Genomic DNA, 12,433 nt, shown 5'->3' on the forward strand with positions numbered 1-12,433 from the left:
CCAATTTTTACCCTTAATGCAAATTATGCCAGCGTAGAAAACCTACGGCAGTAAGAAACTAATATGTGCAACTTATTGCTCACTAAATGCACATTGTTAATCTATCATTGTTTGCCCAAAATATTAACTATTGGATATATGCTCTGTAATTAAAATACTAATTATTAAATACGTACGCGCGTAGAAAAAAATTATTTTATAAATAAATCTCTTTTTTGAAACCTTATGCTTCTTTTAGCATGTCGTTTATTGGGATAAAAAATTGTGAGTGTTGACTGATGACTGTAATCGTGAGACATAAATTTACCATTTGGTAAAATTAATTTAATATACTTAACATCATGTTCCTGTGTGTATGTATAAGTAAATAATAATATTAAATACTAAAATATATATAAGACATAAATTTAACTATTTACCTTAATTGAAACAAAGTTTAGAGTTACTTTCTTTTGGTTGTTGAGACAAAAACTGAAAAACCAAAAAAAAAAAACATAAATAAAAAAATAAATAGAATGTAATTTATTGGGCTCTAGTATATATAGAAATTTTTTAACAAAAACCTAAATTTTCTACTAGATGTCATTAGTATCTATTTTTTTCTGCACGTCGGTAAAAGAAGATCATTGTATTATTGATCGCAAGAAACGCATGCGCATCCCTTAATCGGATCACATGTGGGAAGCAAGCAAGTAAGCAAGCAAGCAAGCAAGTATCATTGAAAGAAACGTAAGCAACTGCAACGCGTTGCGTGGTGCAAACCAACTGTACCTAATCTATCTGTTCGAAAGATTTTACTTCTTTTTTTCAGATCATTCATATGTGTTTCAAAAAAAAAAAGAGAAAAAGAAGAAGAAAAAAATCGTAACAGCTTAGTTGAAACGATTAAATTAAATGCATTACTATTGGGTTGTTCTGCGCAAATAATATTTCTTTTTTTGTCGCATAGTGCAGTTTTAAACGCGTACAAGATTTACGCTAAAATATTCGCATAAATTTATTTATTGAAGTGTCTTTTATTTCAATTAAATTCGAACGCGATGTAATCGAAATCCTGTCCGATCAAAATAAATTTAACAAAGTTTGAAGAAGAGACAAGTGTGCTACCACGTTGTGTGAAAGTCTAATTAATAATAATAATAATAATAATAATAATAATAAAAAGGGTACGTATATATTTAATTATTTTTCTTTTTCTTTTTTATATTACACATATATACGTTATCGTTAGAACAGTATTTTATTCTCTCGTTATATAGATAAATCGAAATTATTTCGAATTTATTTTCGATTACGTTAAGTGAAACAATTGTTTCGAATAAAGGTCAATAGCTGCATACGAAATTAGAACAATTTAGGAGTGGGGGGGGGGGTAGAGAAGAAAAGAAAAAAAAGAAAAAAGTATAATAAAGATGAAATTGATTTTGCAAGTACCCGCATGATGAAAAAAAGAATGTGATATACATGACATAGATAAAACTGCATTGCGGTTACTTCTTACTTTACTATTTCTGTTCACGATACGTTTAGTTACATTCAATCTTACGAGTACGCGTCAATGTACTTTATTTTCTTTTTCTTTTTTTTTTTTTACCGTCATTTAATCATCATATTTATTTGCTTATTGTTCATTTTTAATCTATCATCAATCGTTAGCAATGCGTTCTGACAATGAATTAGAATTAAATAGGCACGCGTATTATCGAAACTATGTTTGTTATTTTATAATAACGATGAATATTTTGTTTTTTTTCTTTCTAACAAAAAAAGAAAAAAAAAAATCATTAATTATATTTTTATGGAGATAATTAATAATCAACGATAATTATTTTATCTGGCACGATTATTATATGATATATGTATGCACGACTATGTAGGATAATATTTCAAGGACATCGCGTTTGAAAACGTAGTAATTCTTAACGTTATCGTGCAAGATAAATTATTATTTGTAATAATAGAAATGGACACGTCTTTTTGATTGTCTTAGATATTTCTTTCGTGATCGATGGGCAACATATGTTTTCTTTTACATTAATCCGAACATTTTGCATCATTCTCGGTAAACAAGTGTTACGTTAATTTAACCTTCTTATCGTATCGCAACTGTACGATATATGAATGCAGGTAAAATCAATAATCTAAAGAAGTTTATCCGTTCGCGTAATGTATGTTCGTTCTCATTTCTATCATTCTTTTCAATTATAAAATCATGAAATATTAAGACGTACACTTTGACTACATTTCTTTTTAACATAATATCGTATAAAATTAAATTCCGGTAGTTTATTAATAATTTTATCGCGAAAGGATATCCGCGCAGTGATTATAATTTAAGAATAAAATTGTTAAGTTAAATCTCTTTGGTTTCCTATTGGGGTTTAATTAATTCAATCATTAATTATTATCGTAACACAATAACATTACGATCATAAAGTGTATAAATTAATTGTATAATATTTGCTAATTCGATTGAAATTATTACGTATTAATGAACAATTATTTGAATAATATAAATGATCGTGTAATATTGTATAGATAAAACTTGAAATAGAAACGTTTGAACAAATGCGCTTCACGATAACCACCACCACCACCCCCTTCCTACCACCCACCCCACCCCGTCACAAGACCCGATACGATATTTAATAAGCTTAGTTTATTGATAATTCGATCGATATTCGACATCCATTAATCTTGTGCAATATTTCATGTGCACTTTAACATTATAACACAAAATGTATGACAAATTATTAATCTATTTTCTTATCGAATGATTTTCAAGATTTTTCATCATATAAATGACGAATTATATTTATATTACATATCTTATATTATTGCATAACCATTTATACGGTATGAATATGACGATATTCAATATAATTCCTTTCATTCGTATATTATTCTTTACATTATCTACAGATATGCGTAAATTTTAAATGCGTTTAAGTAATATCTATAGTTAACATACAAGTTAAGATGACCCATATGCATAACATGATTTTTGCTTGAACACATTTGAAAATGAAATTAATCTCCTGTGCGACACGTTACTTTTTTAGGAATTTATTTCAAATCTTTATATTATATAAAACAAAAAAAGTTAGCTTTATTAAAGATAACAATATTAGTCAAAATATCTTGTGTAACAACGTAATATTGTAGAATAATATTAATTAGAAAATAATTATCCATTAAAGGGGGTGATATGGTGGATGTTACGACGGCATTGCCATCGTCGGCAGGGGGCTCATTAATTGGTCGAACACGAGGAGCCTTGAGAACTGTCAGATCTGCATTAGGAGGTAGCGGTGAATATCTTCAAGGTTTAGGAAATAGAATAGGATCGGCATTGAGTAATAGTTTAGAAGAAAACGAATTGACGACACCGTCCTCGACTCCTTCGTCGCCCCCTCCTCAAGGTTCTACGCCAATGAAAGAAGTCGAACACTTGGCTCGAAGAAAATTGAGACTTCCAAGGCGAGTTTATTCGTCATTTTTTTTCGTTCAATATTTTATTAAACTTTCTTCGCACAAACATTCGGTATCAAATACATACGAATTTAAACTGGCAATGATTATTAACTCGTTCGTTTCAATTAAAACAAATCGATTTGTTACCAACAAAAAAATATTCGAATCAACCTTTATATTGTAACTGTTGTTGTTTTTCTTTTTTTTTTAGATTCGGTGCTGGTTTATCGTATGAAGATTACGAAGCAATGGCTAGGCACAAATTAGAACGACAAGGTAGTGCCAGTTTGTCGAGAATTTCGAGAAAGTATCCACGTGGAATGACGTACGAGGAGATAGCATCGTCTAGATCTAGCTCGCACAAAAGACAGGAAGCTAAATCTAATGAGTACGAGGACAACAGTCCTGATAGAGATAGTCAGGAGAGTATAGAACCACTTCAGGAAAAGGATATTAAAGCTACCGGACCTGATCCTTACGAAAAATTAAATTACAAATCAGGTAAAAATACATTTTAATTATAATACAACTAATGAATTCTTTATGATTGTTTAATATCTTAGAGATTAAATTCGAAAATAATAATAATAATAATAATAATAATAATAAATTTGATATCATATTTTTTCTTTCCTTTTTGAATAAAGCAAGGGCCCCGACTCGCTATCAGACGGTCATTTTTCGGTTAGGTAAATAGACGTTAGTGTGTCTGTCACATATTTTTGTGTAACGCCACGCCAGGTTTTTTAACATTACGCGGTACATCATCACCGCGTCTCTTTGTTAACGTTTATTTATGTAGGTGCAATTATATAGTGAGACAGTAAGCTTCCCCTTTTCCACTTTCCTGATTATTTTATGTTTCTTCAATCAAAAGAGTCTAACATTGTTACTCTCGCTTTTATATATATATATATATATATATATATATATATTGTATATATATATACTATATGTGCTTTTCAGCACTCGACTTTCTCCCTTCGTATTTTTGTGTACTTGTCTGATGCTTTCTCGAAAAAAAGAAAAAAAAAGATAAAACAAACGTTCCCTTTAAAAAAAAAAAAAAAAAACGAAACATAAATAACTCGTATCACCAGGAAAATAAGTCAACGTTTCGAATAATCTTTTTTTACTTAATGAATTATTATAGTTGAATTTATACAGTCTTACGACTTAATTACGTAATTAAAACTAATCAATAAGGTCAAGCTGATAGGTAGAAAACTATAGTCGAGGAAAATTTTGGTAAAAAAAAAAAAAAAAAAAGAAAATAATTAAACGATATACCACGTAGTATTTGTGATGTAAAAATAACTATTTGGAAATAACAAAAGTGCACATTTAGTTAGAAATATTGAATAAATGAGATTATGTGTATTAGTGCAGCAGCAGCACACACACACATACACCATCTTAACATCCTTGTCATTTCGTTAGTTAAACCCAATAGAAATCGTGTGTTTTGCCGTTTCATTGTGGAATCCGCTTTTATCATTGGATTTATCGCAATTGAGACGTGCCGAATTAACGACACGATTAGAAACATGTAAATTGCTTTCTACGTGTATTTTAAACACGCGTTAGATTATAATCGATTGATCATATAAAAGAGGATGATGGTTAATAAAATATTATTTCAGATATGCCTTGTAGCAGTGATTCGACCAGCGATCAAGATGGTTATGGTCCTAGCACAAGTTTGGATTCCAACATGGATGGACGCAGATTTTGGCAAAGATCAGGTCGATTATCAAGAAATTATTTAATATGACATATAATGTGTGCTATTTGTTTTATTTATATTAATGATTATCGATGAAATTAATTTTAGGTTCTTCCGGTTCCGTTCAATCATGGGCATCGAGTTTATCGGCTGACAGCCAATCCGAAGAGGCAGCTGCCGATTTTATGAAATCTTTTGTCCCAATGCTTTTCGAAACTCCTAATAATATTGATCAAGAACAAAAGGCTAATTTTGGTCAAATGGTTCTTGTACGTTAAGTATAATATAAATGGTCATATGCTCGAGATAAAATCTAAATGAAATATTTATTTAGAAATGTTTTTTTTTTTTTCAAATAACTGGGTAATATCATTTTTAATTGGAAAACAAAACAAAAAACAAACTATTACTTTGCAGACGGAATCTGGTAGGATATGGTTTTCCAGAGTGGTTAATGCGAGAAGAGCACGTGCCTGTGTCTCCGAGGCTTCTTTTTATTCCTTAGCTCAACATTTCGCAGTAGCATTATTCGAATGTCACGAGGCAGATGATTTTGCCCCGGCAAAAAGTCTTATGAACATGTGTTTTACTTTTTATCACGAGGGTAAGTTATAATCTTAAATAAAACTTGACCGAGAAGATTCTTTCTAATCTTTCATCATCCTTATGATCCCCCCAGTTGTTTGTTTTATCTCTTCCCGATCTCAAATAATTATTTTTATGAAATCATTTTCTAAATAAATTCAAGTAATTTTTGTGAATGTTTTACGGGGTTCCCATGTGTGTAATTGCGTTCTTCTTTTTATATTATTTATGAATGATATTTGTAATTTATTTCATAACTCCCAAGTAGCCCTGTTTTATTAAGATGATTTAAAAAAACTTGATTTGCATTGGCAATCCTCTTAATGCTTATCTGATACAAGTGGATCTTAATAAACTGCACATGTGTTGTTTCAGTAATAAATTATCTCTCTCGACTTATCTAAATTCCATACAGTATATTTTAATCGAATATGAAATTACTTTTAGAAAAATTTTATTTGAATTATTTGTAATAATTTTTATTTCATGTTTGTTTTTTTTCCCCCAAATTCGTTTATCTAAAATTTGATATTTAACAGATTAATCAGTTAAAATAAATAAATCTTCGTTTCATTTTGAATTAGTCGAGGTACCAGGTTTGGAACCCTATAGGGAATATCTTTACACGCATTTACGAGTACAACCAATCTGGTCGTCAATGAGGTTTTGGACTGCTGCATTTTTCGATGCAGTGCAATGCGAAAGAGCATCAAGGCCAGTACCACCTAGACCTAAATCTCTCGATCAGGAAGCAATAGCGGCAGAAGACAGAAGATTTCAAGCTAATATAGTTTTTGGACAATTAGGGTACGTATTCGTGCGAAAGTTAATTAACATATATGAAATGATTCTATCGTTATAAATCTTATGACATATTTTTAGTACGTTTACCTGTAACATGCACGCCTTTGGTCTATCACGTGCCCTTTGCTTGGAGTTTCTGAGAAAACAATGTATCATTGCAAATTTAACAAAAGGTATATCTTTTTTTGTTTTTTATAATATAATATATATAAGTATATTATTTTATTTATTTCGTAACCCTTTCATTATTATACCCATGCAAAAGCTCGTACGATACTAAAAGGAAAAATGTATTGTATAACGAAAGGGTTATATATTATCTCTATTTTAATATTAATTTTATACGTATATATTATATATCTTGAAATATTTCTTTCTTTTTAATTGCAGATCAAGAAAAAATGTTACGCGATAATATAGAAAGGATGTATAACGAGACCGAACCGTGGCGGTAGTTTCCTTTCAATCGTATTATCCATATTTTGATTTATCTAATAATTATTTAAATTATAATGAGAAAGAGAAATGATTTTACAAATGGAATGTGGGTTATGAAATATTAATGCAAATCTCGATATCGTCAATTAAAATGAAATATTAATCTATAAGATGGGAAAGCAAGGTAATATTTTGATATCGAATACAGTGATAGAAATTGTCAATTGTTCAATATGTATAATGGTTGTGATTTCATCAAAGTATTCGAGAATTCATTTTACGTATTATAACGGTGATTAAGAAATGAAACGTGTGTTCCTAAATTAATCGTTGCAAGTGCGATTACGTTAACGTTTAAAATTAATTAGAAGCAAATATTACATTTTTTCCCTTTTTTAACATTAACGCAATTTATTATAATAATAATGCACAAATAATATTTTTATCTTGACTATGCTTAATCATTGATACGCGTATAAATATTATATGCATTTGAAATAATATTTATTTGGCTTTTTTTTTCCGAACGGCATAAATGCACTAATATTATAATAGTATTCAGGCTTAATAAAGACAATAAAGTTTTTCGCGATGAGCTTTTAAACTCGGTTTATTAAATCGTTAATATTCGTATCGTTTGATAAAACTTGTTAATAATAATCGACGAAATGATTATTAACGCGTCGAAATTCGTCGTCGTCGTCGTCGTTTCAATTTGCGAAAATGTATAAAACTGAAATTATTGTAAAAGAAAGAAAGAAAAAAAAAAAGTATACACATAAAAAATACATATATTCTCTTGCTATTTTGAAGTAAATAATTAGGGAATTGTATTAAAATAATATATATACCTAATAGAATAATATATTTGTAAGTAACATGTAATATAAAAAAGATGTTCTCTAAGATCAATATATTTAATATATATATATCAGAGCAAGAAATGTAAAAGAAACGATAACGAATATAAAAGAAAAAGAATTTTTGAAAAGACTTTACTATACTTCGCGTTAAATGCTAAAGTTTATTTTCAAAAAATAGCGACCATGTAAATAAGACGTGTAAACGTCAAATTATAATATTTAAAGTACACATATCATGATATTGCAATCATAATAATTAATGCTCAAAATGATACCACGATAATTAATAACATTGAATGGTAATTTATCATATTTATGCAAATTTTGGGAATTTTCTTTTTTTTGTAATTTGTCACACAATACAACGAGTTTGTAATATCATTTATCATATTCGTTTATCGTTCAATTGGATATTCATATCCTTTATTTAATTGTCTTGCATTATACGATCCTTCCGTAAATCATTGAAACTCTTTCTCAAGGCAAATCGGTTTGTAGCAGTTGTAGGCAAATTTTTCCCGGATACAGCGGTTGATCTGATCATTGGATTACTCGACCTCAAAGATTTCATTATGTTGATACTATTTAAAGGTCCTTTAGGAATACGATATTTCGTGTCAGTTTCATCCATTATTTTAGGACTTATCTTAGGACTTGTTTTAGGTGAATTTTCATTAAAATCAGTAACACGTTCTAACATTTCTTTTCGATCAATAACAATTTTCGAATCCGATGTAGTGTTAGTTTCTTTTATCGGAATTTTGTTCGTTGAACGATCAGATTCATTTAATTTGATATTTTCGATAATTGAATTGTTCGACAACGTAGTCATGGAATCAGAATTTTCCGACAAACGATCGACTTTTTTGTTAGTTAAATCACGTTTTAAATCTTTCATAGTATTTATAGTTTTACGAGTTTGTTCATTTTTTCTCGTTGAATCGGTTAAAGTTCTCGCATCCTCGAGATAACTATAATCGTAATCAAAAACTGTCCTAGGACTACGAATTCTCTTTAAACTTTCCTCTATAAGATAAGCCAATTCGAAATTTTCATTCTTCATGATCATCGATTCATTCAAGAAAGATGATTTATCGCTGGTTAATATAGTCGAATTATTTTCTAGTAATTTTTTCGTCTTCGTTTTTTTATTCTTCGATAAAGATTTGTTTTTCATTGGTTGACCGGTAGAAGAAATTCCATTGTTAGATTTATTCGTCATATTTTTATTAATTACGTTCTTTCTCGTGTCACCGAATTTATCCTTATCCGTGATATTTAAATTCCCATTGATATTTTTCGCATTTGTTACGATTGATTTTTGATTACGTTTAATCGTAGATGAATTTTGTCGTATTGCGATCGTCATAGAATCCGAAAATGATTCGCGAACGTTTCCATCCTTCGATGATTCCGTTTTTCCAACACACAATTTATCTTTTTTCGCGTTACCCATTTTATTCGTTTTACTTTTATTAATCTTTTTAACAGTAACATTTATTTTCTTGTCGTTACGTATCGTTTTAATTGTATCATCCTTCGCATTATTATTATTCTTAAAAGATTTCGTCAAATTCGTTTGCGCATTTTTCTGCATAATTTGCAAAGGTCTAACGATTTCATTATTCACAGACAAACTCGATACTTTTGGTACAGTTTTGAATGGTCCACTCATGGATTTGGATAATCCATGTTGCATTTTCAAATGTTCATTTTTAATCGTTGATCCTGGTATCTATGAGACACACACACACACACATATACAAATATATTTATTTTAAATAAAATCAAATATATTTAAACTCATCCTCGCGATATATATATGTATATGAGATCATCATAAAGCGTGATAAATACTTTGCGTAATTCCATAGAAAATGGCATTTGCTTTTCTTTGAAAGTTTGTTTCCAACCATAAGCCATAGCGTATTCTTTTTCCTTTTGGCTAATATCGGACCTCTTGTGCCTTCTGTATAAAGCTTCCCAAATAAAATTATCGTTAAATACCTGATTTTTAGAAGGAAACAAAAAATATGAATCATTCATCGATCATTTCCTTTTTCCGTATGAATTTGTTTCATTTTTCTTATCTAATAGATAGATGATCGTTACTTACTACGTTTGCAATACGAGATAATGAAGATAAATTGACGATATCTCTGAACTTAAGAAATTCAACGATTTTTCTTATCGATGATCGTGGCAACGTCAAAAGTGTATTCCCTTTACCTTCGGCTAGATTTTCAACGTAATTAACAAAATGTTCGCCTAAAATATCGTTACAAAAATAAATAAAGAAAGAAATAAAGACAAAAATATTACAAATATTATATTTAATATATATGAGTTTCAAAGGGAAAATTGAAGACAGTTAATAAATTTTGATGAACAAATTTATTTGATCTTGTTGAACGTTTCGTCCCTTACTGGGGACTTCCTCAGCAACTACAAAATTTTTTTTTTTTTTTATTATTTTATAATTATGACTTGTTAAAAAGATATATAAACATTACAATAAATAAATAAATAAATAAATAAACTTTAAATTTTTTACCTCGATCACCTAGTTCACGCGTCAATACATATTATTTTAGAGTCATACATTATAATAAATTAWTTAATCCTAAACAACCTTACTTCGTTACATGTAATCATATACTGAATTCTATCTAGATTAGTGTTTAATAATCTAGGTATCATCCATATTATGATGTCCTCTGTCAATGTGTAAAAATTTTGTAGTTGCTGAGGAAGTCCCCAGTAAGGGACGAAACGTTCAACAAGATCAAATAAATTTGTTCATCAAAATTTATTAACTGTCTTCAATTTTCCCTTTGAAACTCATATATATTAATATACTGTTGGGACAAGAATATTGATTATTAATTATATTTAATAAAGAACAAATTATTCGTTTTTTCCTTTGTGAATGAAAATGTTATTTTGATCTAACAACGTAAGACCCCATTTTAATGCATTCGTCGGACTACCGTGAGACCCTAATTTGAAATCCTATTTAATTGAAATGAAAATAATGTTATCCATAATAATATATGAATGATGGGGCACCAAAGGAATCATACCGACGAACGTATTAAATACGAATTGAAATTCATACCGAAAAATCGACTAATGACGTCCTGCAAAGTTTTGTCTTGATCGAATTCAATAAACTTGATGGTACGAGAAATCGGTGTCTTGTGTGGTCCGTGAGATATTTTCCAAACGTAAAGTATCACCTAAGATGAAAAAAAAAAAAAAAAAAAGAAAAAAAGAGGAAGAGGTTATTATACGAATGAAATGAATCCTGAAATATGATAGTTTATAATAAACCTCGTCTTGAAGAATTTTAAGGCCATAGTAATCTCTGCTAGGTGGTGGTGCCACCGAATACTTTTCCAAATATTCAATCTTACCAATCATACTCGGGTGATCCGTGTTTTAGAAGTTTCTACATCGATCTTGATTAAATCTTCTCGTTTGGTTTTCTTTTTCTATTACACGAAAATATTGAAAATCGTTTTTTTTTTTTTTTTATTGAGGAAGAAACGATCTATCGAATGGTTTTCAATTGGACGACGATTAAACAATGGCTAATCGTAAACGAACGAATTCAAAGAGAATTCAAAGAAATGAAGCCGATCATTTTTAACGAAATATGACGTTTCAACATTTTCGTGTAAAATACGACATATTTATACAAACATATATTTACTTATATAATAAATAATAATAATAATGAAAATATACGATAATTTGATATGGTGAAAATTTGTAAAGACTTATATTAATTCTTAGATTTCATATAATATTTTATTACAATGTTTCAATATGAAGAGATGAAGATAAATATAGAAATGTTGAAGTAAAAATGGAAAGTCGCTTAGCATTACATAAATATTTGTAATGTTGCTTTAGTAATAATTAATATACAAGTTAGGCTATAGAATAATATCACAATGCATGATTCACAACTTCGTAAAAGTTTAGAGAATAGAGTATAAATCTAAAATAGGTAATTATTTGAATATTTTCAAATCGTTCGCGAAAACAGCTTATAACTTTGCGTTTTGCGTTACATTCGCGTACGTAATAAATATACGCGCGTACGCGTATCTACGTTATTATAATAATAATAATAATAATAATAATAATAATAGTAATAATAATATAATAATCATTATATTAAGAAGAAGAATTATATAATAATCCGTAATGATTATAAAAAGGATGAAAAAAGGTCATTTCTTTCTTTCTTACTTTTCTTATCTTTTTTTTTTTTTCCTTTTTCTTATTTTCTTTCATACGTTTTATATACTTTTTTTTTTTTTTTTTTCGATAGGAAAAATATTGGATAGTGCGAATTCGCGGACGATTATTTTCGATCGTCGATAGGAAAAAAAAATTATCGACGTCTTTTTCTGGTGCTAACACGATAGAAATTTTTCTCATAATATATTATTATATTCACATTCAAACGATCATAGAAGTTTTAACACTTCTTTTCTTTTCTTTTTGTTGTTGCTTTTTTTACCCCCACCCC

The 12,433-nt window shown here is 28.9% G+C and overlaps 2 protein-coding genes across 3 annotated transcripts; one reads left to right on the top strand and one right to left on the bottom strand.

Annotated features, from left to right (window-relative positions):
* Positions 1–701: 701 nt before the first annotated feature.
* Positions 702–9,910, top strand: LOC106788679 (uncharacterized protein KIAA0513). Of its 2 annotated transcripts, XM_014752161.1 has the most exons (10): positions 702–1,166; positions 3,201–3,480; positions 3,686–3,975; positions 4,122–4,163; positions 5,118–5,219; positions 5,309–5,469; positions 5,618–5,804; positions 6,370–6,592; positions 6,668–6,762; positions 6,980–9,910. In XM_014752161.1, exons 2-10 carry the CDS (start codon positions 3,209–3,211, stop codon positions 7,042–7,044), a joined length of 1,437 nt encoding a protein of 478 aa, XP_014607647.1. In that variant the 5' UTR covers positions 702–1,166; positions 3,201–3,208; the 3' UTR covers positions 7,045–9,910. The 2 variants fall into 2 exon arrangements, with proteins under 2 accessions (XP_014607647.1, XP_014607648.1); XM_014752162.1 differs by lacking the exon at positions 4,122–4,163 and having other exon boundaries at positions 703–1,166.
* LOC106788671 (bromodomain-containing protein DDB_G0270170-like) lies at positions 8,300–12,055 on the bottom strand. Its single transcript, XM_014752128.1, has 5 exons — positions 11,224–12,055; positions 11,009–11,129; positions 9,980–10,158; positions 9,748–9,897; positions 8,300–9,625 (listed from the first exon to the last, which is right to left on the bottom strand). The coding sequence occupies exons 1-5, from the start codon at positions 11,311–11,313 to the stop codon at positions 8,318–8,320; spliced, it is 1,848 nt and encodes a 615-aa protein (XP_014607614.1). The 5' UTR covers positions 11,314–12,055; the 3' UTR covers positions 8,300–8,317.
* Between the last annotated feature and the right edge of the window lie 378 nt (positions 12,056–12,433).

Source organism: Polistes canadensis, unplaced genomic scaffold (assembly GCF_001313835.1).
Source record: "Polistes canadensis isolate GaletaPanama2010 unplaced genomic scaffold, ASM131383v1 scaffold_148, whole genome shotgun sequence".
NCBI classification, from domain to species: domain Eukaryota; kingdom Metazoa; phylum Arthropoda; class Insecta; order Hymenoptera; family Vespidae; genus Polistes; species Polistes canadensis.

Excerpts from the sequence above, each read along its gene's own strand:
- LOC106788679 (XM_014752161.1), top strand. The coding sequence starts at position 3,209 with ATGGTGGATGTTACGACGGCATTGCCATCGTCGGCAGGGGGCTCATTA. Across the intron at positions 5,470-5,617 it reads ATTTTGGTCAAATGGTTCTT|ACGGAATCTGGTAGGATATG; the intron begins GTACGTTAAGTA and ends ATTACTTTGCAG. Across the intron at positions 5,805-6,369 it reads TTTTACTTTTTATCACGAGG|TCGAGGTACCAGGTTTGGAA; the intron begins GTAAGTTATAAT and ends ATTTTGAATTAG.
- LOC106788671 (XM_014752128.1), bottom strand. The coding sequence starts at position 11,313 with ATGATTGGTAAGATTGAATATTTGGAAAAGTATTCGGTGGCACCACCA. Across the intron at positions 11,130-11,223 it reads TTAAAATTCTTCAAGACGAG|GTGATACTTTACGTTTGGAA; the intron begins GTTTATTATAAA and ends TTTTCATCTTAG. Across the intron at positions 9,626-9,747 it reads TTTCTATGGAATTACGCAAA|ATACCAGGATCAACGATTAA; the intron begins GTATTTATCACG and ends TGTGTCTCATAG.